At 39.4% G+C, this 26,476-nt stretch overlaps 1 protein-coding gene across 5 annotated transcripts in view; it reads right to left on the reverse strand.

Moving 5' to 3' along the window:
- MEIS2 (Meis homeobox 2) overlaps positions 1-19,481 on the reverse strand; it is a 249,119-nt gene extending 229,638 nt beyond the window's left edge. For 3 of the 5 annotated variants that reach the window (XM_081313422.1, XM_081313420.1, XM_081313423.1), the window contains exons 1-7: positions 17,739-18,361; positions 16,462-16,694; positions 14,849-14,990; positions 13,901-13,951; positions 13,107-13,157; positions 12,145-12,294; positions 692-806 (exon numbers count right to left, since the gene is read on the reverse strand). In XM_081313422.1, coding sequence (XP_081169548.1) covers positions 692-806; positions 12,145-12,294; positions 13,107-13,157; positions 13,901-13,951; positions 14,849-14,990; positions 16,462-16,694; positions 17,739-17,750 — 754 coding nt within the window. In that variant the 5' untranslated portion in view covers positions 17,751-18,361. Of the gene's footprint in view, positions 1-691; positions 807-12,144; positions 12,295-13,106; positions 13,158-13,900; positions 13,952-14,848; positions 14,991-16,461; positions 16,695-17,230; positions 17,404-17,738; positions 18,362-19,168 lie in introns of those variants that run through there. The other 2 variants (XM_081313424.1, XM_081313421.1) reach the window with 2 other exon arrangements.
- Between the last annotated feature and the right edge of the window lie 6,995 nt (positions 19,482-26,476).

Consider the following 26,476-nt stretch of genomic DNA (forward strand, 5'->3'; position numbering starts at 1 on the left):
GTTATCTGATATAACTAATTTATTAGTCATTTATATAACTAATACAAACTTAACCTATTTCCAGTTAAAGCAGGTTAGGTAGAAATATTAAGTGGTAATCCACAAGCAACTCGTTACAAAAGGAATTCTTAATTTTAATAGACTACTTTAGTATAAAATCTACAGTCAATTTCAAGCCATTCAATAAATGCACATATCTTTTGTGTGAATGAGTCAAAATTGTTTTCGTTTTCTTCCTGTACTGGATTAAGAATGTTTCAACTGGCTTGAGAAGCCTTTTTTCAGTTGACAGTAATATTTTTTCTATTTAGGGACTAGCTTGAATTGCTGCACCACAGCTGGGGAGCATGTCTGCTATGATATTTACTTACACCACACACGCACACACAAACACACACACAGAGAGAAAATCCTGTAGGTAACTAAATTTGTAAAGGAATTGGCAGAACTAATCAATTGTTATTGCAAAGCTTGTCTGAAGGTTAGATATTTGGCTTTGAAATAAAAATAAAATACAGCTAAGAAGGTTGAAAAAAAGGAAACAAGTGTCTCCCTAAGTTACAGCTGATTACATTGCAAGCCTGCCACTCTTGTGTTTACACTAAGGCAGATGTACTGATATAATAAAAGACACTGAAGTTATTTTAGTCATGCCTACTTTGCACAGGGAAAAAAAAGCTTGACCTTTTACCTTGCTCACTGCTGTTGTCTCCACTCTGGGAAGCATGGCCCCCACTGGAAGGCCCTGGTGTGCCTGCTGAGTGCGTTGACGTTGCGTCATCATGATCTCTCCAAGAGGAAGGATTCTGGTGTCAGAATGTCCATTTTTCCCCACAGTTATCATTCCAATAGCAAATCGAGGAAGGGAGATTGGGAAGCCAGAAAAAAAGTAGGCAGGTTAGCATTTGCAAATATTCCTAAAAATTCAGACACTGTTCAGAGGCAAATGATTACTGAGGTTGCAATCCTATACCATTTTACCTTGGGATGTGTTATCCTGAAGATATGAATTTATTTTTGATCAATATGTACAGAAATATATTAATGACATACTAACTATATTTAAGTCACTTTCATTTTCATATATTTATACCGTAATAAAGTGCAGTTCTAATATTTTAAGGTTTTTCTCCTTAAAAGTTTTTTTTTAACTTTTTATACTTCTAACAACCAGCTGGTCAGGTAAGGAAATATTTTAATTGTATTTACATGGTCCTAAAATAATTCCATAGACAAACCTATAAAGGCATATTAAGTTCAATAGCAATTATTCCCAAGTAAATCAATATATGATTGCTGTCTAGTTCTGATAATAAAAAAAAATCACTAGAGACATTCAAAAACACAGCTGAACTACTATTTCTCTTTATTTCAGTTTTCCCTATCAAATCTGCAGCAGGGTATTTTTTTTATAATATGGTGTCAGCAATTAATAATTATAACATGCACAAAAACTGTTTTTTCTCTATTATAACATCTATTACAAATAACACCCTAAGCAAAATATAACTAATACGGAAGATGATGTTTTAAAAAGATTATGCAGCTAAAGGTTAGCTAGTTACGTAAGTTTAAATGGTCAATTGCAATATATTCTTCTACAATCTTTCTATCTGATATATAATGGCAATGCATGCACTAATTGAAGATTTGACAAAGCTTCCCTAATTCTACAGTAGTTTAGTAATATAATTCCCATTTTTAAAAATTTATTGATCATTGGTTTTCCTGAAGAGAACTGCTACTTTAAAAGGTACATGAAGAAAGCTGAAAGTTGCAGCTAATTGCTACTTCACTAAGCATTTTCTCCTCCTGGTCCTCCTCCCTTTTCCTGATCATCCCCAATACCCTGCTGTTGCTTAAAGGAAAACAGGAATTCTACTGTACAGGAAAAGCTTTATCAGCATCACATGAAGGCAGGCAAGGGATGGAATTTCCTCCAGCAGAAAAGGAGAAAAAGAACACATGCAATAGATCAGACTTAGAGCTGAACTTCCATTGCTTGTCACCCGTCCATGACAACTTAAATTAAACACATCCTAACAAGAAGCACTTTTGTAAAATATTCTACATTCAGGGAACTATCATGAGCCCTAGGCAATTCCAAAGAGAAGGCATCAATATTTACTTTGTAGTAAACTTCAGCATCATCCTCAACAACTACATCTAAAAATTTAGAAAATTTAGAAAAATACCAATCCATTCAAAGCTGGAAATGGAAAATCATCCCAATAATTAAAGCTTTTTAACGACTCCCCCCAAATTATTGCATTTTGAGCCGAATGCTTTATTGCCAGATTGGCACTGAAGCGTGTCTACATAACTCAAGTTATCATCTTTAAACCATTTTCTAAATAATTTGTCTTATAAAAATATCGTAAGCTTAGATAATCACATTCCACAATCAAATCAACACTAAACTGAATGGGCATTAATGTCTAAGCAGTGAAAGCCAGATAAATGGAAACAAATACTTAATAATAACTTCACAACTCTCTTACTCAGATCAGTAGAACTATCTACAAAAATAAATCAAAATTGAAATGCAGCATTTAAAAAATAATTTTCCATCAAACTAATCTACATATTTTTCCATAAATTTCCACATTATAGAAAGACACACTGAAAAATAACAACATGCTATAATTAAAATTAATACTCTTCAAATTAATATTCTCTTCCTACAATGTACAAAAATAATACCATATTGTAAATCGGGAAGTTTAAAACAAAAAGAAAACAAGTTAAGAGAGTCTGAAATGTTTCAATTTTACACTTATATCTATTATGTGTGTCTATATGGAACACACAGAGATGCATACACATGTGTATACACACACAAAACTATTTCAAAAAAGCAATGATGATTAGATTTCAGAAAAACGTATATGGAAATAAAATGTCACAATCAAGCAAGTTTCTGTGCAGTCTCAGTTTAAACAGATCGAGCCTATGAGCTCCCCTTTTTATCTCTGAATTAGGAAACCACTCAAATAGCTTCAAGCTGAAGGCAAACAGCAGACAGGAGCACTTTAGTCCTTCTGCAGCCTCTCTCAGCGTCAGCTGTTTGCCGGATGGTAATCAGATAAAAGAGTTAGAAGAAATACATGAAAAAGGTAACAAAACAATAGCCTGGCATGCATTTAGTCCTTCAATATCATGTTGAAAGCTGCTCTTTTATAAAACTTATAAAACATATTTTCCTAGGACACATATTTCAGACACTATAATATTCATGCTATGTTCTGCAGGTTTTCTTAAAAGTGGCTTCTGTAAAGTTCTTAGTTCACTATTAAAATTTCAGTAACGCCTTAGTTAAGTTTCAAGGCACACGTTAACCAAAATCATAGAGTATTTGGAAAACCAAGTGTTTCTGGTTTAGAAAGGGACACTGAGTGAAACTTCTTGCAGCAGAAATCATTTGCTTTTTCCACCAATGTATGCTATCCTCCACTCAGAGATCCAATCTCAATTAGAAGGGGGAAATACAAGGCTACGTACACTGATAGCCATTTGTGGGGTGGAAAACCTATAGCTTTCTTTTTTTTTCTTCCCAGAAAAGGAATAGTAGAGGAACTTGGGAAGAATATATGGGATATTTGTGTTTCAACTTCAACTTCCCAACTGTTCCCTAGCTCTGCCTGACATTAGGTTTGGCCAATAACCATACTCAAGTCATTCATTATTAGTATTGTAACAAACATGGCATCACATCCATAATTTGAAACCATTACTCATGACCAGATAATCAGTCTCATCCACAAGTCAATGGCAACAATGAGATCTTTCATTCTGGGTATTTCAACAGAATTATTTAAGTAAATTTGGTCACAGATTATTTATTTCATTAGATTAAGATGCTACCCCACTCCACAAAAAATTAAAGTCATCCTAGGGAGGTTTAATTAAAAAAATAACTACTTTTAACACAGTAGGCAAATAGTGTCCTGCCAGAAGATTTAGCTTCTTTCATCTAAAAGATAGTATGCTACCATGGCATTTTACCTTGAACTAAGATTTACTTGAGAGTGTACTTTGAGGCAAATTTTGGGAGAGAAGAGTAACTGGAAAAATTGCAAGAGAAGATACTAAGAAATTGACCCTTTGCATGAACAGAAATCCATCACATTGTACATGGGATTTGGTAGCTCAATTTTCTAGCGAATTCGCTATGTATTCATACATAGATACTGCATGTTATTGATTAAATCCACTTTTTGAAAATGATTCAAACGTACCATTACGTTTGGGTGCTAGGGCAGTTTTATTTATGTAACCCTATAGGTTTTGAATAATTGAAATTCATACGTTGATAATCTATGTGCTGAATTCAACTGGAATCAAATTTTCTTGTATAACCACTAGAGTATTGAAGAATTTATATTTCACTATTGTATAAAAAATCTGGCTAAATTTAAATACTGTATACAGTATACATCATCTCAAACAACATACATACTGAGCTGAAAAGAACATAACCTTGTAATCAGAAAAACTAAACTTTTATACTAATGAAAATATAATTTCAGTATAGCAGTATGCTGAAACATTCAGAAAGCAACTTAGCATATGAAAAACTACCGAAAAAGTTACCTCACATTATCTAACTATCTTTTGGAAATAATGTGTTTTGCTAAGACTATTACCTGAAGCCAATGTTTAATAGCAATGCAACTGTTAAGGGAAGGGGGGGGTACTTTGATCATCATCCCTATTTTTTAAAAAATTATTATTCCAGCCAATAACCTAAACATGGGGCAGCATAAGAATTGAATTAAGACAATTATAACCTGTCACAGCAACTATTTATTTAACTTTGTACATAATCTTATGACACATATTTAAACAGTAAAAAAGTATGAATGTGTTGAATTGAATCACCAGCTGAAGTGCTATGTACTATGGAATGCAGAGTTCACATGTATCTATTCCCAATAGTTTTAATAATTGGGAGTCAAATATGGCACTCCTCTTGCTCTTATCTAATTGTGTTAAAGAGCAGTGTTACTAGGAGCAAAGCAGTAATACTGAGTGGCACACAATAGAAGGAGATGGAAAATAGATACAAGAAGCTAGGTCTCCAGGGGCAGTATTTTCTATTTGCTGGGCTAAGACTCACAGCTGATAATGCAAGTTGTAATTAATATAAAAGCAGGAGACAATATGGGGAAAGCTTGTACTAGCAGGGCCACAGGAGATCACTCTACAGCTATCTACTGTTTCTCATTTATGTACGCAGCTTTTCACAGAAACACAATTTTACCAGTACAGTATTTTTTCCCTTGAAAGTTAAAAAAAATGATTTTGCACCATCACTGGATTTTGCTAAATCTAAAGAAGAGCGTGGAAAGGACAAGAGTCTCTAGGCATATGAAGCAAATGAACTGCTACTATTTTGCTGATCTTACAAATCTAATGGAAGTTTTAAATGTTTTAACTCCTACATGCTTTTTTTTAAAGAAATGAAATATTTTCAATACAGACCTGTTTTATAATAATTATTTATTAACATTCCTCAGTGGCATGTAATTGTTCATATGCATGAATACTGGTCACTCGTCTTGTACAGTGCCAAGGTTAGTGATTTAATAAGCCTCAAACTTCTGTGTAAATGACAGCTTACACAGATACAGATGGATTAACTCTGCATTCCTTATGCAACCCAAACTTTCACTGGGCAAAATCATTTTAATTATGCAAGGGGCCCCCTGTAGGGTTGATTCTGATCTCACACTGTTTTTATAGCAGTATAACTCAATTTTTCATTAAGAAATTATTTGTATTTCAAAATAAAATATATGTTAAAAATATCTATCTGTCTCGTCTACACTGCTGCATGCTAGTGAATAGCAGGAAGAAGACAGAATCAACTGATTTTGATGGGCATTTCAAATATATGCAAAAAAAATAGCTCCCCTATCTATGGCATTCATAAAAGTTTGTGATAAGAAAAAAAAACTCCTTCTGGATAAATAAATTAAGAAGACACAGTATAGAACTATACTATAGTACAGTTTGAGTACTTGATTGCATTTAGTTATTAACTATCAATTTTGTATATGTAAACATCAACACTTTGATATGGCATGTTGACTATAGGTTAAATATATTTCATTTCATCCAAGGCCTAACCATAAACTAACTAGATCAGATCTCGTATCATCCAAGCAGTACTCAGAACACCAGCTGAACTACATAATTTACCTAAAAATTTGGTTCCAGTTACTAATATATTACTGAACAAGATTGTTACATGGTACCTTATGAAAATATAATCTATACTCGCACTAAAATATTGTAAAATACAATATGTAAAATTTCCGAACTGCTGAATAAACAGTGCATTTATAAAAAACCTTAGTAAGAAAATATACAGGTTTTAATACACAGATTCAAATATACACACAAACACAAACATAATCCCACTTAAATATAAATAGCTTAATCTGGTTTGATAACAGCACAATGTTATGCATGTCTTTTTAGAAATAAATCTCACTTAGTTCAGTAAAACGTCTCACGTATCTAGCCATAAGACTGCAGCGCTTATAACATACCTATTAAAACATCATCAGCCTTTTAGATTAAAAAATAAGAATAAATGTGTAAAATTGTATGATTCCATATCAGTGCTATGCACAAAGAATATAATAAATGGGCATGAAGGTTACAAAACAGATGTAACTCTTTTTATACCATATATTAATGTAATTTTCTTTCACTGTACTTACTTTTACAAGTTTCTCATACCATGCATGTATCGATCTATATAAACCTCCATATATGTATTGTTTTCTTGTACAAAGATTCCAATTGATCTAATATGTGAGCTATGTGAAAGAAACGTTATATCTGCTTATTCATGAGTGACTCTGTCTACCTGCATCAGCCTTTTTTCTTATTACAGATGCTATACTTTTTATACTGATATTGAACAGTGTTCAAAAGAATACTTTTCATATACAGTATACCTGCATTACACAATGGAACTAATAAAAATAAGCAGAAAGATAAATGCCGACATAAATGCAGTTTGATTTCAGTTAAATTGTAAATACGTTACAATTAGTGCAGGTTCGCATCCCACCAGGCTCAAGGTTGACTCAGCCTTCCATCCTTCCGAGGTAGGTAAAATGAGGACCCAGATTGTTGGGGGCAATTAAGCTGACTTTGTAATAATGCCGCTTGGGGGGGGCAAAAGCCCTAATAAGCAGGCATATACATAGAATGAAGGCTATTGCTAAGCACATTGATTTGTGCTTAGATTGTAAGCCACCCTGAGTCTTCGGAGAAGGGCGGGATATAAATGGGATTAAAAATAATAATAAGACAATTCAGGCGCTATAGGAGAAATTTTTACTACATTTAAGATACTGACAACTGGGGCCTAAGTGGCAAAGCATTATAATATCAAATTTAATGTATACAATGGATTTTAGTGAAGTCAAGATAATTTTACAAAGATTATTAGAAAACGTGCTAGCTATCAAATCTGTTATTCCTGGATGACAAACACTAGATGGCTAGTAAACTATATGTAAAACCAACAACTTTGCAAGCTTCACACTATGAGCTATGGAACACAGCAGTCTACTACTTTGACTGTACAAACTGATTACATCTCATTGTATATTTTACACAGTATGATCACTGGGAAATAGTATAGTCTTGTAGCCATCTACTTCTCAGTAATCCTACTGAAAAATATTACTTTTAAGCAATTCCCCCTTCCCCCAAAGGTTTGTAATGATTGTAAAGTAATGATACAGTAAATAGAACTGCAACTGTGAACTGCATAACATAATCTGTATGAAGCAGAGTCTATATACCGTAAGTAGACAATTTGGTTTGTTAATTTCTCATACCTAAATATAATAAAGAATAAAGTTGTTAAGACCTGATCTTGCATTCTTAGCAAGTCTAACCTTCCACAAATTTGTGGTTCACTGGAGATAAAGCATTTTGAAGGAACTGCTGTTTATGTCAGTAAATGTAGAAATCAACAACAAATGTATGTGACCCACATAAATTATTTATTTTAATATAATATCATTTATTGGATACTAGAAAAATGCAGCCAAGCCTAAAATATTGTACATGACATATTTCTCATTCTGATGTGGCATCAATTATTGCTAATATTTCTCTTAAATTTTTACAGATTTTTGTGCACAGGACATATTTAGCTACAGTTCAAATGTGAAAATGGTTTATGTATGAAAGTTAAATATAAAAACAAGTCATGGCCTGCTCTAAGTAACTTCATGGATATAGAGAATATGGAATTGCCTTGCCAAAAATATTAGTGTTTGTCATTGTCTTCCATTTTCCCCCTTGGTCTAGAGTTTCTGGGTTTCTGGGTGGTCTCTCTGATCCATGTACTAATCAAATTTGACCCTATCTAGTTTTTTTGAGATCAGCCAAGGTTGACTAGGTTCTATGATCAAAGTGTGAGAATCTACAAGAAATCTTGAATGTGTATATACTTTAATAAGAGGAGCAAGCAATGATGGCTTTCTGTTTGTTTTCAAAAACATTTTAAAATTCTCGTTTTTTGTAAATTCTGGACTTGAGCATCTTTGATGCAAACTAACAAATACTTTGTAAACTGATCTTCAAAGTACATTCCAAGAAAATCACTATCTCTTGCTTTAATCATCCAATATAAATCTTTAAAACCCTGCTTTACAGGTCTAATGTAAAGAATTTTGAAGATTTAGAAACTGTTTTGTGGATTATTATAAAGAAAAATAATGTGAACGAATCTATTCCAAATATTCATTTACATAACTGGAATATATATACTGGCACAGTCAAGGCAGAATAAGGATAAAAATCTCCTTCTACCAGTCTTTACTTCCATTTTGAAAGACTTCAGCTATAAATTACATATAGGCCATTTTCTATTATCCTTTTTCTGAGATCATTAACAAATGTAATAAAACAAGTTGTAATACTATCAACGTTATACGGAAAATCCATTGAAATAGGATTTCCGTGTGTGTGTGTGTGTGTATGTGTATGTATAAAATTGTTAACTACTTCTAAAGAATCTAAAAAATATATTTAAAACTATATGAATAATGGTTAACTGAAGTCAAGGTTGAGGAATCTTGAGTTCATATATATGCACATATGTGACAGTGATAAATTGCATTCCTAAGAAGCACAAGTTAACAATATTTACAGTAGTATTTTATCTGGTTTATTTCAGTTATAGTATATTTCTACACATCTATGACTAATACTTGAGTGCAATGAAAATATATGCGAGTATTAAAAATTCAAACTGTAATTATGGAGTGTTGTATTTACTAACTATGCCACAGCATACATCAAATATAGCTATTTTCTGTGACTACCAGTATCCTAGCTTTTGACTAGCAAAGTTCTTGAAAATTGATTCTTATTGTATTATAGAAGAATTAACAGTAATTAACAGTACGTAAAATAACATTGTGTGCATGTTACCAATATTAGAGAGACTGCCTTTTTGCATAAAAGCTAGTACTTTTGCCAAGATGAAGCCTTTTCTTATCACAAACTAAACTATATTTTTCAGCAATGTAGTGCTACAAAAAGACACATCATATCTGAACATAGGAATCTCATTGTGAATATTAGCTTCTTTGACATTTCCTTAGTTTGATCTATATCATAGTATATAACCTACAAACACATTAGGATCCAGTAAACTACTACTATGGTTACTATATTGCAGTTTATCTATAACCATGAACAGAAAACAGAAATATTGGAATATCAACTATTTTTCACAGTCATTTAAACAAAAGCGGGCCTGGCCCAGAACAAATTAAAACATCTTTAAAGCTATAAATTCATAGTCATTCAGGTGAAACACTCTAAGTATTTCAAAAGTAAATAAAGCTATAAGGACCAAAGCAATGGTCAGGAGTTAACACAGAAAAAACACCATGCCATCTTGTGTCCTTAAGTGGTTTATCATAACACCTGCACCACCCTTCACCAAATGAGACTTAGCCGTAGGCTGTATTTAAATATGCATATCAAAGCAAGCAAAAATAAATCTTGAATAGCAAATTGGAGAAATGCTCATGTTTATCAATTTTAAGTGTAAGGTAAAAATCCACAAATAAACAATTTTATTCTAGATTTTTTATATGCTCATTAAAATTGCAAAATGCATTATTACTGATTATTAATAAAGTATTACACTTTATATGAATATGTATGCATGAATGTGTACATTATCCTTATTATCTGTACCTTTATCAAATGTATCCTTAGGGTGATGTTAACATACATATCTAATAAGGCAGAATTCCCAAATGCACCTCAGTGATATAACTATTAATTTCCCAGTTGGTGTTCTGATTGCACAAATTATTACTTCCTTCAAAAAAGTATCAGGAAGCTAAAGTAAGAATGGTAGAACCCAAATATCTAGAGCCCAATGTCCTATTATTTAAATAAGTTTTAAATAATTATAACAATGAAAGTGGTAAACCCTGACAGGTTTAGAATAGGCTAACACATTTGCCCAAATTTGCTGTTTTACCACTAGAAGGGTTGGAAAAGATTATCTTCTACGAAGATGGTTATATTACAAAATGTGAGTCCCCTGAAACCTCATTTTATCCCTGTAGTTGAATTTGAATATTATAACAGAGCACTTCAAATTGGCTTGAGCACTCACCATCTGCTAAAGCCCTAAACAGTATAGTTTAGGTAATCTCCTTTAATATAAACAACAGCAAGGTCCATTTCTACACTTCCACTTAAAACAAATTTACACTAAAAGTGTTCTGGGAAGATACGCAATATTTTATATAAACGTATTTGGCTCTTTGAGGATGCCTGCCATTTCAGGTCTAATGATCCCCAAAGGTTATGAATGCCCCAAATATTTAAACAATAAATATTTTTGAAACTATGATATTGCTTCATAGACTTTAGTAGCTATAAATGATATAATAGAACTTTGAGGGAACATTCAGTGTTTCCTTGCTTATATGCTTTGATAGCAATAATTATAAAATGTCATGAAATCTGGACTCGGAGATTTCCAAAGAAACAAAACAATTATATTTATTTAAAGATAGAAATGGTCCATAACAAATTAGTACTTTTTTCTGTTATTAAGTACTGTCAACAAATATAAAACAAAACCAACTTTCTGCCAACATATTTTGAAAAGAAAAAGAAAAGAAATATAAAATATTCTTTCTTTTGTATCTACTTTTCATGGCAGACTAAAACTTATTATACATAGCATAGTAATCCCTCCGTCACGTTAGAATAATGTTCCTGCTATGCTATTTTTAGTTTATACCGCTTGTTTTATGAAGTTATTTACAATGCCTATGTAAACTCTCCTCTCTACACTCTTAGAAATAAGCTATTATTCACACTTGAACACTATGTGTCTATTTATACATTTCTAAAGTAAATAAACTTATTACGTAAGTACGTAACAGGTTTCCATAAGCAGTTCTATAAAGCATAACAGCTCATGTAAAATGCCATTCCCTGACATATTTGTACATATTCAACAAAAACAATTCACTGAGCTACTACTAAAACCAACAGCTAATGTGTAGTTACTCAGTCATAATTATCTGCAGCTTCTAAAAGATATTGCAAATAACTGGCATCTCAAGATTATTGAAATTTATTATGAAGCTTCAGCCACTTGGCAACGTGTGCAAATTTCAGTGATATATTGCAATACAGAAAGTAGGGTTATTATTTATAACTTTGGTTCAAAATAGTACACAATTGCTAATAATTCTGCCTGGATAAAGTATGGAGGAAATCTGATTTTTAAATAACTGAATAATTTCAATTTTCTTTTTTCTTTGTTATAATATTAATAGCAAGGGTCATAAAGGAGAAAATATTGCCTATTTTTACTAGACAGTTTGTCAACTCTTCAATTTGTCAATGTTGTAAACTTTACAAGATAAAGCTTAAACTTCTCAGTAATAAAATACAAAGGAATATTCTTCCACCAGAAACCTAGATTTAAACAATAGCTCTATAACAGGTAACAGAGGTAAACAATTCCAATACATGGGTGATGGTAAGAAAATCCTTAATTAGTAACAGTCCAGGAGTTTACTAAATGGGTAAGAGCCATTAGAAATTATTGAAAAGACTTACATGGTCAGCTAAATTTGTGGATGATCCTGAGAGTTCTTCATGGTCAGATTTGGAGCTGCCATCTCTTTCATCAATAACTAAGTCTATGGGCATTTTGCCTTTCAGACAGCTAATGTACCGATGGCAGAAATTATCACACAATTCATGAACCTGAATGTAACAGTTAAGTAAAGGAAGAGGAAAAAAACAGATGCATTTTTAAGAGAGAGAAAGCAAAACTTCTAGACTGCAACTTGATCTCCCCCCCCCCACCACACACTCAATTGCAAAAGAAGCACTGTGATCTATTCCAAGAGTAACTCTAATTAAGAGGCATATAGTTGAAGCAAGGAAACAATAGAGAAATTGTTACAGCACATATTATTCCCCAGAGACTTGCTTGAGCAACAAGTTGGGGGATGCACAGCTATTAAATGTTAGCCTATTCTATAGATAGAAGAAAATCCGATTTAAGGATATTATCAGAAGCACTGAGATCTGGATAAATAAAACATAAAAACATAGGCAGTTCAGTCAAGAAAAGTGAAGGAAAGGATGTGGGGAGAGAACAGTATATATATTTTGAAATCTCTCGATAAGGAGAGAACTGTAGTATAAAATAATTTTCTTGTAGCATTTAGCCTTTTCATGTGATCTATAAGATGTTGAAAACAGGGGGGTCTATAATCATGCTAAATGATAAGTTGCTTAAAATACTATCGCTGGCTCAAATAATTTGCAAGAAGGAACCAAGACAGAGAAGGAAAGGTCATAGCAGATACTTGAATGAAGATAGGAAAGAATGGAGAAGCTGGGGGGGGGGGAGGTTTAGAAAAAAAAGAAAAAAGAGCCATGCACTTTTGGTTTAGTGTCAGGATGTGTTTTGTACCAGTTACAGTGTCCTTTTGAATTTTCCCAAGGGTTGTAGGAGGCCAGGAGTAGAAAAAGGAAAAGGAAAAGAGGGAGTGCCCCCTTGCTCTTACCTTTTCTAATTCCAAAAGGTGAAACCTTAAGACTTGTATCGCTTGTATCATCTGAAAGAAAACAGGGAGCAGAGGAATTGTCATATAAGGGAGAGAAGAGGCAAGTCAAGGAGTGGGGGATTGTCAGGGCACGCTCTCATTATCCAGGATTTTAGCTCTTTGGACACGCTTGGGCAATTTTGATCATCAACTTTAACCTAAAGCACTTGATTTTTTTAAAAAAAAAACATCAAATCACACAAGCACACACACACACTTAAAGAAAAACAGTGATAAGTGGTTTGCCAAGATGTCATCCCCTGTGGTTTTTTAAAGTCTGCAAACCAACCAAGTGCTAAACATCCACTCACCACTCCATCCGTTTTTTAAAAAAACAAAAAAAAACAAAGAAAGCAAGGTAGAATGGCTTCAAATGATCTGCCTTCACCTCTTTTTTTTTCAAGTGGATTTCCAGTACTTTTAATAGTAAAATTGGACAAATTAGCAAAAGAATCACAGTCAACAACTTCAAGCTCTTTGCTGAAGCCAAGATTTCCTTTTCTTTTGCTTCTCAGGGTTTAAACCCAGCTCAAGTATCTGTTGTCCTCCCCTTTCTATGTCAAGGGTTTGAGTTTCTTGAAGCCCCTGGGTAAGAATAATTTCTTTTTCTTTCAGATTCTTGGCACCTCTACAAACATTTCTCCAAGTCCCTCTTCCTATTAATTATTTGATTTTAACCAAGGCTAAGCACAAGTGGGGGTCTCCCAGAGCATAAAAGGTCAAAACAAAAAAAAAACAGACAGGAAGAACCTTACCAAATTATCCAATTCTGGATTTGAAGAAAAAAGTGGTTTTTCTGCCCGAACCTACAGGAGAAGGGGGAGGGGGGGAAAGAGTGAGTAGGAATCAGTGTGCATTTCAACTACCTTAAATACCTTCCCATTTGTTGAGCCTGTGCCCCCACCCCACCTCACAGTCTAACTGTAACAGATCCAAACATGAATTAGTGGCAAGTTCTTTGCAATGCCAAAGAGACAGTTGAAAACTTAGGCCACTCAGGGCCACCACCATTCTCCCTGTCCCACACAAGCTTCCTTCTCTCCCCCCCCCCCAGTTCGAGATTTCAACTGAGGGGCTGAGAAATGGGCCTAACACCTCTTCAATGCATCTCCTTCTCCCCCTCTCCCACCACCACCATTCCCAAACCCACCCACCCCCGTATCCCCTTTAACAATGTCCCCTTCCTGTGAGCCTAAGGCAGGGGTCGGCAACCTCGGCTCTTTTATGACTCGTGGACTTCAACTCCCAGAATTCCTGAGCCAGCATAGCTGGCTCAGGAATTCTGGGAGTTGAAGTCCACGAGTCATAAAAGAGCCGAGGTTGCCGACCCCTGGCCTAAGGGAATCCTAGAAGGTCTCCCAGCAGGTCTTTCATGCCGACAGAAGGGAAGAGGAAAATGGGGATGATAGAGAGGTGGCTGAGCAGAAGGGAAAGGCACCCAGACCCAGATTGCCCGGAACGTTTTCCCTCAGACACTCCAAAGCTCCCTCAGAGCGAGCGGCGCCCTCCTCTTCCTTTCCCCCCCCCCAAGGCCTGAGGAGCAGCAGGCCTCATCGCGCGGGCCCCGGGGGTGTCTTCTGAGGGAGGGGGGTGTCTTTGGCGCGAGGTGTCGCGCGCTCAAGGCGGGGTGGGGCGGTGGGGGCTGGGGGCAGGGTGTGCGGGGGAAGGGGCGGGGAAAAGCTGAGAGGGTAAAAGAGTTCGACCTGTTTGGCGAAGACGGCGATGTCCTCGTTGAAGGAGTCGGAGGAGCAGACGTCTCCGCCGGCCACCCCGGGCTCTCGGGGAGTGCAGGTGGCGAGCTCGCACTTTTCAAAGACCAGAGCTAACAGAGGGAACAACGGGTGCCTGCCGGGCGACGACACACAAAGAAAAGGAGGGGAGAACGACATTTAAGAGGAAAAACGAGAAAAGGGGAGAAAAAGAGAAACCTAATCAACAAGTTTCTTTTTCCCCCACCCCCGGTCAAAAATAAAAGAAACAGAACGTAGCCACACGCGCAAGTTTACCTCAGCCTCAGCCTTCCCCTAACTAAAGGGACACCACAGAGCCAAACGTATAAAGTAACACAACGCACGCAGACGCCTCTCCACAAAAATCCTGGGCCAAAACCGAACTCCACAAACACAAATTACCCAGCCCCAGACTCCGCTGTGAAAGTCCCGCAGTTTTTAACCTAGCAAAGGAAACGAGCAGATCCCTCGTCCCCAAGCCACGACAGTACCAAACGCGGAAAGAGTTGATTTTTACCCAAACTATGAAGTCGTTTCCTATTTGGATGAGAAGTAACAAGAGCCACGCTATCTGGGAAGGAAAGGAGAGGAGAAAGAAGGGGATCCCGGGGCGTCCAGATTAAAATATCGACTGCCCCGTCATAAAAGACAAGAGGACTGAATAAATTCCTCTCCATTGTCCGGCCAGATACTGCCTGGGGATCAGGGTCTAACTAGATGATACGGGAGCTAAAACAGTAAATCCTTTTCCTAAATCTTTCCTCCTAGTATTAGTTGTGTCACAAAGGCTGTTATTGCATGCTTTAAAGAAGGAAAAGAAAAATGTCACCTAAATAAAACTTTGCTGTGGAGAATACGTTTCCCACAATCTTCCCATGCCGTCACCCCGGCTTTGTTTTCAAGGTCTAACCCTCATTTTATTTGGGTTAATTCTGCATTTACAGAGCAACATCTAAATAAATAAACAGCACAATCCCCGCTGATTTCAGTAAAATTTGCATGTGTGTAAATGAGTCTGGGGAAACCAGGCTTTCTTTTCATTTCTGAAAGACAAAAAATGCTTTTAAAAAGCCCTTAAGTAACTGTCTTAAAGATTGGGCTGTCCGAAGAATGGAGCAGCGTAGCCACACAGCTTTCACTAAAATCTGAACGCACTTCCAGCGCGTCAAAATACTCGCGTCAATCCCTGCATCCTCCGTGGAATTTCTAGCTGAAGTTTCCCATATATTTGTGTCATTTTCAACTTTATAGACCTAAAATGTTTTTATTACCTACAGAAATGCCGAAAGAGAATATTGATCTATAGTGACAAATTACACGTGTCTTCTAGATTTCAGGAAGAAAACCCGAGGAGGATTTTAGGAAGGGGGTGGTGGTGTTTAAAAAGCACTACAGTTTCTCTCCAAAACATCTCGTGCCTGCCTGCCTGCCTCCCTCCTTGTGCAGGACAGCTATTCCTCTGCCCTCTTTCCTGAAAGAGACTGTCTCTCCGGCCCTTAGCACATACACACACACACACACACCGAAATACATATATGCTGCAAGGAAAGGGCCACAGCGCCTGGCTTGCCTTGCTTTGTACCTACCCATAGATTGCATCCTTGTCCCGCTTCAAGGCGTCATTGACAGCCGATCCCATGCTGGCCGGCATGACATTGGGGTGCGGGGCATGGGCTCCATAATGCTGGCTGGCATGCAGTGGTGGCCCGTGGTTCAAATGGTGTACTGGGGGGATCGGCCTGGGGGCGTGTGGGTCTCCATACATGGAAGCCGGTACCCCTACTCCGTCCATCCCGCCGTAATGAGGCAGCTCATCGTACTGTCAAAAAGAAAATGGGCCAGAAAAAGGAAAGAAATAGAACCAGAAAAAGAGAGGGAGAAAAGCGAGAAAGAGAAAGGGGGTGAAGGGGGGGAGGGAAAAGAAATAAACAAAAACAAAACAAAAACAACAGAAGTCAGAAGAGAGTAAAGCACCCAGGCAAGTCAGACAAAACAGCAAAACTACAAACCGAGGCCAGCCACAACAGAGAGAAAAGCGATACAAACCGAAATCAAAATAAAAAGTGCAGTCGACAGAGCTGGGGGGGAAGGGCAAGGGAAGAAGGGGGCAAGGAATGTGTGTGTGTGTTTGTGAGCCGGTTGTGGGGAAAGCTGCATCGAGGGCAAAACACGGGAAGGGGAAGTGTGAAAGGGAAGAAGGAGGAAACCGTTTACGAATGAGAGGAGACGGGGCCACAGATAAACTAACACCCCCACCGGTAACCAGATTAAGGCTTACGGAGTAGGAAGGGTAAAGCGAGGCTGAGAAGGGAGAGAAGAGCGCGAGAGAAAGGGAGCGAATAATCTGAAAGTTACCAGAAACATTATTTAGACGCGATTCCCCCTTGTCCTTGTCAAAATCAGAGACAAACCAAGCAGCAAATGTAGCTGTATTTCCCAGGCAGCGGCAGCAACAGCCACAGCAGCAGAAGCGGCGGCAGCAGCAGCAGCAGCAGCAGCAGGCAAACCTTCCCCCCTGTAAACCGCGCGCCACTGAGCAGTTAGAGAAGAGCAGGGAAATCGCGCTGTTGGGAGAAAAGCTACAGAGGAAAGAAGCGTGGAACAATTGCACACGCACGCACACACACACACACACACACAGAGGGACACACACACACACACGCGCGTAGAGAGAGGGAAAGAAAGAGAGGCATAGAGGCACACGCACACACAAAACTGGTGAATATTTTTTTTGCTGCTATTTGTTTTGTTTCTCTAAATAGTGGCCGCCATGAGCAGCAGCCAGAGGGAAGAGCAAATCCGACAGGCCCCTCGTTAAGAAAGGATTTTATACGTAAGGTAAGTGTTGGAGATTTAAACCTACCCTTTGCGCCATCAGTCTGCGCTCCAATCAACTCCGGGATGTGTCCTATATTTAATATCCCAGTCCAGTAACACACCACCAACAAAAGTGACTGAAGAAGAAGGAAAGGAAGAAGAAAAAAATCCCTTTTCCCTTGTTTTCTCCGACCCACTTATAGAGTTCTCCAATAAGCGTAAATATTCATAAAGACAATCGTTATAACAATAAAAAAAGTAGGGAAAAATAAACCACGTAGAGTTTGTCTGTTTTCCCCGCGTGCTCTTCTTTATTTCCCTTTTCTGTGTCTTTCCTTTTTTTCTCTTCTTTTACGTGAAAAAAAAATAGGACGGTATTTTTTTTTAAAAAAAAATAAACATAAAAGTCGCCAAGCCCCACACTGAAGGTTACGATCGGCCCGTCAGCAACCCACATGTAACCAAACTGTCGTGTCTCATGGCTTTTTGCCACTCCAGCTGTCAATCAAAGCCACGGAATGTCAAGGTAGTGAATGAATGATGGCTGATGATGATGAAGAAGAAGAAGAAGTAGAAGAAGAAGAAGAAAAGAGGAATCTTTTAACCTCGGATTCTTTCTCAGTTAAGTCCGCGTTTGGGATTTGCTTGTAGGAAAGCTATAGATTCTTAAAAAAAACACACAAAAAAAAACTACCGGGAGGGGGAGGGTGGGGTAGGATGCGAAGAAAAATGGAATAGTTTGCAAAACGTGGACTTCCTCCGTTCTTTTTGTGTGCGTGTGTATGTGCGTGAGTGTGTGTGTGTGCGCGCGCGCGCGTTGTTGTTTTTTTTTTCCTCCCACCCCCCCCTCTCCCGGTAGGTATTTTGCCTCTTCACCTCTCCCTCTGAGATGAGTGAGTGTCAGTAAGTGTTGGCAGGTTGGCTGCTGGCTGGCTTATAGAAGAGGCTCAGTTTTGCGGCGCTGATCGGCGGGAGAATGAAATGACGGAACCCGGAAGTAGTGGTGGCCATAGCCAGTCCTACAAGAGAGACACACACATACAAGGGAGAGGGAGAAAGAGAGCGCGGGCGAAAACGGGCGAGCCCAGCTCGCGCTTACAGTCTGCGAGACATGCCGAGTATGCAATCAAGGGCTGTTTCCACGCCACCCGGGGTGGGGAGGCGGGGGCGCGTTGCACTACGCTCAGGAAATTTCAACCGAGCCTTTCGCGTCGCCTTTCCAGATAGGCACGGAAAAGTGGAAGGATGCAGAGGGAGTCTCGGGAGGAGGAGGAGGAGGAAGAAGAAGAAAACGAAGGAGAAAGAGAAGAAGCAGGAGAGGGAGCAAAAAGAGAGAGAGGGGGGGGTGTGGAGAGATGGGCTGCCGGGTGCCTGCGTGCGTGCGTGGGAACTGCAAACAGCCCGAAGGGGAGGGGAAGTATCCTAGATCTGTTGCTTTTTTTTAATGGAGAGATTTATTATTATTTCTTTTTTTACCCTTCGATATCGTCGTTTGCCTGGCCGTGCTGCTTAGCCATCTCTTCGCCCGGTGTTTGTTTCTCTCTTCTTCGGAGGGTAACTCACAGCCCTGCGAGGGTTCAGCGTCCAGGAGACGAGCCGAAGGAAACTCGGGCAGTGGCGAATGTTTTGGAAAGAGGTGCGGGCAAACTTGTTTTTTGCCAGCGGAAACTCCTAGCCTGCCTTAACAAAGTCCGCCATCCTTGTCAGTAGAGTGCATTCAAAGAGCTGCCTGCGCCGCGTGTTTCCTTCTCTGTGTAAACTCGCTACCTTTCGCGGTTGCTGGTCCTCAGAATAATTTTCCCGGAGGAGAGCACTCCGCTTGGCACCCTTTACTCTGTGCTTGGTTCCCTCATCGCCGCTGTAGTAGACCGGGGTCTTCGCAGAGGACTGAGAGGGGTGGGGGGTGGCTGGGTTTGGGCGCTGCTTGGGCGTTACAAAGCGAAGGCAACAATTCTCCTCCTTTTCTCTCTTTTATTCCGAATTGTAATATATACATTTTAATACATTTTGGATAATTGGGACTAATCCCTCCTTCTGGTGCCTTCCTGAGCTTGCTTTGCTTGTTCTTTTGTAGAATTCGTGTTCCTTAACTGGGGGTGGGTGGGTGGGTGGGTTATTAATATTCTCTGTTCAAAACAACGCAAAGTCACAGCTATTATTATAAGTACCATTACACTAGCTGCAGCCGTTATTCTGCAGAACTAGTGCGATGGTGCCCTCTGGTTCCTAAGACCAAGTGAACTTTTGAAAACACACCCAGCAGACTTTCGCGGCCCGTCTCTCTCACTTCCCCCCCCCCTCTCCCACAGGCACCCACAAGCTCTACCTACCGCGTTAATTTTGGTGTGTGAGTGTGTGTGCGTGTGTGCGCAGCCTCCTCCAATCACTTTGCTGGAACTGAAACATGCCTTACCTCAGAGCAGTCAATTACTAAAGCTACCCGAGATCATCAATCACGGGGGAATGCTTCAAGTTAAGGGGGAGGAGCAATGGTCAAACTATTGATCGCTGCAGTTTTGCGCTCTCTCTCCCTCGCTCCTGCTCTCTCTCTCTCTCTCTCTCTCTCACTCTCTGTCTCTCCCCACACGTAAAATCTAAACCAGACTATCCTGGTAATAGTGGGATTTATCAATGATTATGAATCTACTTGTGAATGTTACGGCCTCGTACATACATACATGCGGCTGCGGCAGCCACGCATTTAAACTGGATTCCGGCGAGAAAAAGAGAGTGGGAGAAGGACAGGAGGAGACAGAGACCGTTCTTAAGGGCAGGTCACGGGGGGGGGGGCGAAGTTAAGGAGGAAAAGCGAAATCTGCCGAAAGGCAGGGGAGGACTCTTAAAAAGGCAGCCAGTCTTTTCTGGGCTAGGGAACTAGCTCCCGAGGTCAACGAAGCTCTCCAAAATGATGAATGATTGAGTACCTGCGGTGATGATAGTGATTACCGGAGCAATTAAACAGTTTGATTAAATGAGCTATCATAACAATGCTGTCTGCGGGATATCAGCTCTGGCTTATAAAGAAAGAGAGAGCAGAGAGAAAGAGAGAGAGAGAGAGAGGCTGAGGAACGCCACCGGGGCAATGGCTTCGCTTCCCGGGAGCGCTTAAGCCCTGGCAAGCATCGCAGCCTGAGCTCAGCCCCCCCCGCCCCCCCCCCGAACGGGCAGGCGAAAGAGCCTGGAAAAGAACTGCCGAGACTTTTAAGCCTGACCTGCGCGCTCGTTTGAAGGGCCGAAGGGTGGGTGGGAAGAGAAAGAGAGAGAGAGAGAGAGAGAGAGTGGGGGGGGGGTGTCTGCTTTTGCTTCTCCACTTCTCCCTTCCCCACTTTTCTTTTCTTCTAGAAGACCTCTTCCAAGATTAAAGCTATTCTCCGGAGCAGCCGCTACCCTCTGTGGCTGATTCGCCCGGCTCTGTGCAGAAAGGTGAGTAAAACCGCCCTCAGCACGTCCGCTTCCTTTCAAGTGGCGTTTAAACCGGTTCCTTTGGAAAAAGGACGTCTTCGGGGGTGGGTGGGTGGGTGGGTAGTCCCACCGTATTTTCTTCTCTGTCGTAGAAATCGGTAACGCGTTTCAAGACATTCTTGGTAATGAATACTTGGCTAATCCTTTGGGTGCCCGGAGACCTATAGAGCAGTGGGTTATGCAAATCCTTTCCTACTTTTGCAGCTGAACCTTTCTAAGAGATTGCTTTAAAAAGAGATCTACTTTGTCAGGAATGGACTTTCTGCGGGGTCTCTCTCTCTCTCTCTCTCTCTCTCTCTCTCTCTCCCTCCCCCCCCCTCGCCTGTTTCCGAAATTGTCACTTTCCTAAATTCCTCGGGAATCGCATTGTTTCCAATATCGTCAACCCACTTCCTCGTTAAGGTCACAGTTTTTAAAAACTGTTTTCTATTAAAAACAGAAGGGGAAAAAAAACTAAACTTACCCGACCAGGGCTATATTTATCTCAGTTTAGATCGGTTTAGCTAGAAATGGGAACGGTTTTGCTGCCAGCTACCACCCCCCCCCCCAATTTTAAATGCAGCTCCGTGAACGATTTTCCTCTACTAAGGCTGAATGTATTGAGGTCAGTAAATGAATATTATTGCAAAAAGATCTCGTATACTAGAAACCTTTAAAAAAAATCTAAAAAGTTACCGGGAAGAGATATTTGCTGGTTCCAGTAAAGCTGCTTTCATTTTAGTTTCTCCCCTCCTTAAACGAATCATTCCTGTTATATTTCAATTCTTTTAAAATGCCAGGATATATATATATATATATAGTTTCCTGGGAGATTTGAAGTTACCCTGAAGAATGTTAAAACAAAGAGGCAACCACCACCACCACCACAAAAAGATTACAAAGTCTTCCATTCTTTTCTGTGACAAATCTAAAACAAAACAACAAAAAAAGGATTTCTTTCATGCTTTTTAATGAACAATCTAAAAAAAATATTTCTGTCACGTGTTTCTTAAAAATCTTCAGGTAGGTATCTGAGAACCAGCCATAAAAGCAATTGTTTTTTGGAATTCTGAATCAAACTTTAAAAGGGGAGAAAATAGTTACATTTGGTAGAATATTTCTCTTGAAGCTGTGAATTCTTACTGCATTTCAAAGCAAGTTTCTTCAGAAATCAGGCCTTCCATTTTCAGTGGGACTTTCTCCTGGAACTGCAGCTATAATAAATTTTAAGATAACTGATCTTGTTGCAAAATGCAAACATTTTTTTTTAAAAAAAATCCCAAGTAATGTCTGTCATCATCACCACCATCATCAAATTAGAAATCCTGTCTAGAAATGTATCTCTGTCAACGGTCAGTTCTTTCCCCAACACCAAAACCCTTGTCTTTCTTTCTTTCTTTCTTTCTTTCTTTCTTTCTTTCTTTCTTTCTTTCTTTCTTTCTTTCTTTCTTTCTTTCTTTCTTTCTTTCTTTCTTTCTTTCTTTCTTCTTTCTTTCTTTCTTTCTTTCTTTCTTTCTGCTGGAAATGGTTTTAACAGGCGGTAAAATTTCATCTTGTGGTGTCAAATTGGGGTCAGTTTGGGGTGAGGGTTCTCAGTGTCCGGGAAGGAGCTGTCCAACTGTGTTGGGATTCATTAAGGGCAAAAGATCCATTTCAAGAAAAACAATACAGAGACAGTCGGTAGGCTAAAGATCCTTTCCAATTTGCTTTTTGCAAGTGTGCTAGAGCAAATATAGATACTGAGACCCAGCATCTCTTCAAACTTCCCAACCGGCTTCTTCTTTCTTAGAGGAAAATCAAAGTGTATTTTGAACAACCTGACGTTGCAAAGGATGATAACATCATTCTCGACCATTTGGATGTCTTTTTATTATTTTTGCAAACATGCTCTTTTTTTTGCAAATGTGACTCGCCCAACAGGTAACACGGTCGATTCTGAAAGTAAGTATGCATTTTTTTTATTTCAAATTTGCTCTCTGTAAATAGAAAAGGATTTGGAGAAAATAAGCTGGGATGAGATATTAATAAAATCCATAAATACTGTTTTTACTGCTATTGAAACAATCTAATAAGTGCTCTCTAGTACCATCAATTTAGGATTTCTAACTGTAAAAGTATATGCAACTAAATCAGGTTTATTAAATTCGCGTGGCTTAAATCCTCTGTTTTTACATCTCTTAGCAGATCCCCACCTCACTAGAAGGACAAATAACTTCAGGCATAATCTTGTTTGTAAATTTATTCAGTGTTTGTTTGCCAGAATGAAGGGATTTCCCCCCCCCTCCTTTTGCTTTTGGATTAAGCAAATAACATTTGAAGAAGTGCCCTCGTTTTTTTCATAGAAATTGTGGCTATTTTTATATAATTCAGTTTGAAATGTGACTAAAAATGGGAACAAGGAACAAATCAGATCAAAGGCAGGGATTGTTTAAAAGTTTAGGTATCTCCTAGTTTTTTTTCCTGAATTTGGGGAAAAAAAGAATTTTCAGTATAGTCAGGATGCCGCAGTAGCTTCTTATTTGTGTTTATTTCTTTTTCTTTCTCTCCAAATTCTAGCTCTAACATGGACCCAAGAACTAGGGATGCTTAGGGATGCCATGGACAAATCTTAGTCCACTTATATTTCAAATTCTTCGGTTGAAATTCACATATTTTTGTTTCTGGACTAGATTGGGCTGTTCATTGGGCTTGATGATTTCTCTCAGATTTCTGCAAAGGAAGAAATTAAATTCTGGTAGTCAGTTTTTCTCTTTCCCCCTCCCCCCCCTCAGCTTCCTGCACTGCAGATAATCAAAGATCACTCTGCTCAGGCAAATAAGTATGGAATAAAATATTTAACTTATTTTATGGGGATATTAATATATTATCTTTACAGTGACTCAGTTCTCTACCTTTTGAAATGCTACAGGTAGAAAACACTGCTTTTCCCCCCTCCCCTTTTCCTCCTTTCTCTTTCATTTTTCTCACCTTGTGATTTACTTTTCCCAAATCTTTTCCTTCCACAAAAAGTCAAGCCTTGCTCATCAGGTGAACTCTTCCTGACCTCTCTTCCAGGGCTCTCTCTGGAGCCCTTTGAAAGCTGGTTTAGGAGGGCCCTCGTTAAATTACTTCTTGGATCCTTTCTTTCCCTTTCCCTTTTTCTTCCTCCGCTTCCTTTTCTGTTTCAAAATCAACACGAACTCCAGTTTCTTTATTCACTTACAACCCTCTATTATACTTCCCAAACACTTCTAGGAATTAACATGGCACTTGTGGAGTTGGCTGCCCCTCGTCCTTCCCTCCTTTTGCTTCTTCATCTCTCCTGTTTATTCTGTGAAGGTCCCGCTGAACGGGAGAAGCGATTCCATAAACAGCCCTCTAGCGCTATCTGGCGGGACTCCAACCATTTCAGCAAAACTTTCAAGCTTCTCCCCAGCGCCTCAAGACGGCTGCTTTCCCCCCATCTTCTTTGTACTGGTAAATGGCTACACAACTGGAAGTCGTTTTGGAAGGTGCTGATGCTCCGCTTGGTTCCAAACCAAGACTTCCCTAACCGCAGAATGTCAGAAGATTGGAAACAGGCTTTCGCGGCTTTCTTTTCCTTCCCTCCCCCTCCCCTCCCCTCCTCCCTCTTCTCTCCCCTTGAATACTGCCTGTTATACCATCCTCCTCCTCCTCCTCCTCCTCCTCCTCCTCCTCCTCCTCCTCATCATCATCATCATCATCATCATCATCATCACCACCACCCTCTGATGTGGCTCAGCGTTAATTTCTAACGTTCCAAAATCCATCGTAGGATATATTTTTTTCTTTTCCCGACGCCGGAAAACGCACTCATTAAATCCCCGTCCCTGTTACCCGTTTAACTTCCAGGCAGCGCCGGACCTTGTGGCGTAAGGTGACCCTTTTCTCCCCGCTTTGCTTCTCCTCGGGTTGAAGGCAAGGGGGCGGGGAGGGGGGCGCCCGCCCTTTGTATGCTAGATCTGGAGGAAGGAAAAGGATCCCAGCGCAATTTCGTTTTCCGAACTCCGGTCCTTAGAGCGGAAAGGAAGAAGAACTATTCCTCAAGTGGAAAAAGAGGCCAGGACAAACTAATCCGGCAGAAGGGCTGCTTGATTCATTTAAAAAAGCGGTTCGGCGTCAGGGGGAACTTAGATTTCTTTGAACCCGACGACATCCTAGCGCTCTCAAACTGCCGGTCCCAAAGGACTGGAATATTAGGATGCTTTCTCCCTTGGGTCTAATCATGGATCTCAGCTAGCTTTGCACGTTTTCTGGGCAGGAAAGTCTGTTCCATTCAATGGGCTTCCCTTCGGGAAAAGACCCGCCTAGGCTTGCGCGTCAAATGAATGGAAGGATCGTGCCGGAAAGACCCGGATTCCACCTCCTATAGACTCCTTTGGCAACCCTGCCCAAGGCCTATCCCAAAGGAAGCCCCATTTGGGAGAGACGAAATATCTGAACTGGGCCGGCCAATGTCAGTTCGGGTAAAGCAAGTTGGCTCCGGAAACTTGGTGTCAGAAATACCCGGCCAGTTCATGTGGAGAGAGAAAGAGAAAAATTTGAAAGAAGAGAGAGAAGACAGAGAGAGGGAGAGAAAGAAAGAAAGAGAGAAAGAAAGAAAGAAAGAAAGAAAGAAAGAAAGAAAGAAAGAAAGAAAGAAAGAAAGAAAGAAAGAAAGAAAGAAAGAAAGAAAGAAAGAAAGAAAGAGAAACACTTAGTGGCCAGTCCTGTCCAGCTCTTTCTCTCTCCAGCACTCGGGTCGCCTGACTGCACTTTTCATTTTCTTTTTAATGAATCTCCCCCTCGGTGCCCTGCACGGAGAAAGTAATCCTGGTGATTTTGTGCTACTTGCAAAAGGGCCTTTTGGTGACGGCCCTGCCGAGGCTAAGCTCTGCCGTAATTAATTGAAAACAGTTATTAGGTCGTCATTGGCAATAGCGTAAATAATTACGATGGGTTTTTACTTAAAACTGACCGGTCACGGGGGTGGGGGGTGGGGGTGGGGGGAGAAGAAGAGAGGGAGGAATCGATTGGAGGTATAAAACTGATGGCTCAGAACATCAATGCCGATTATTTGAAATATTGTAGTCGAATCTTTTTTTTATGGCTGCCATCGGTTTAAGTGTCTGAAATGTGCGGTGTTCCAACATATATTTATGTTGTCAATACTGTCAAAACTGTCAGGTTTATTACAGCCGGATTGCAATACATTTCGGAGTTCCTCATTTACATAAAATCTCCTACTTTCCTTCCAACTGCCTGCCACAACCTTGCCTTCCTTCTTCCAGGAGAAAAAAAGCTGAGAAACCCTGGCAAAGTCCTCGAAGGACGCCGGGCTTTTATCCCAGCAGAAGTAGAAGG

The sequence above is a fragment of the Vipera berus genome, assembly GCF_964194415.1.
Source record: "Vipera berus genome assembly, chromosome: 1".
NCBI classification, from domain to species: Eukaryota; Metazoa; Chordata; class Lepidosauria; order Squamata; family Viperidae; genus Vipera; species Vipera berus.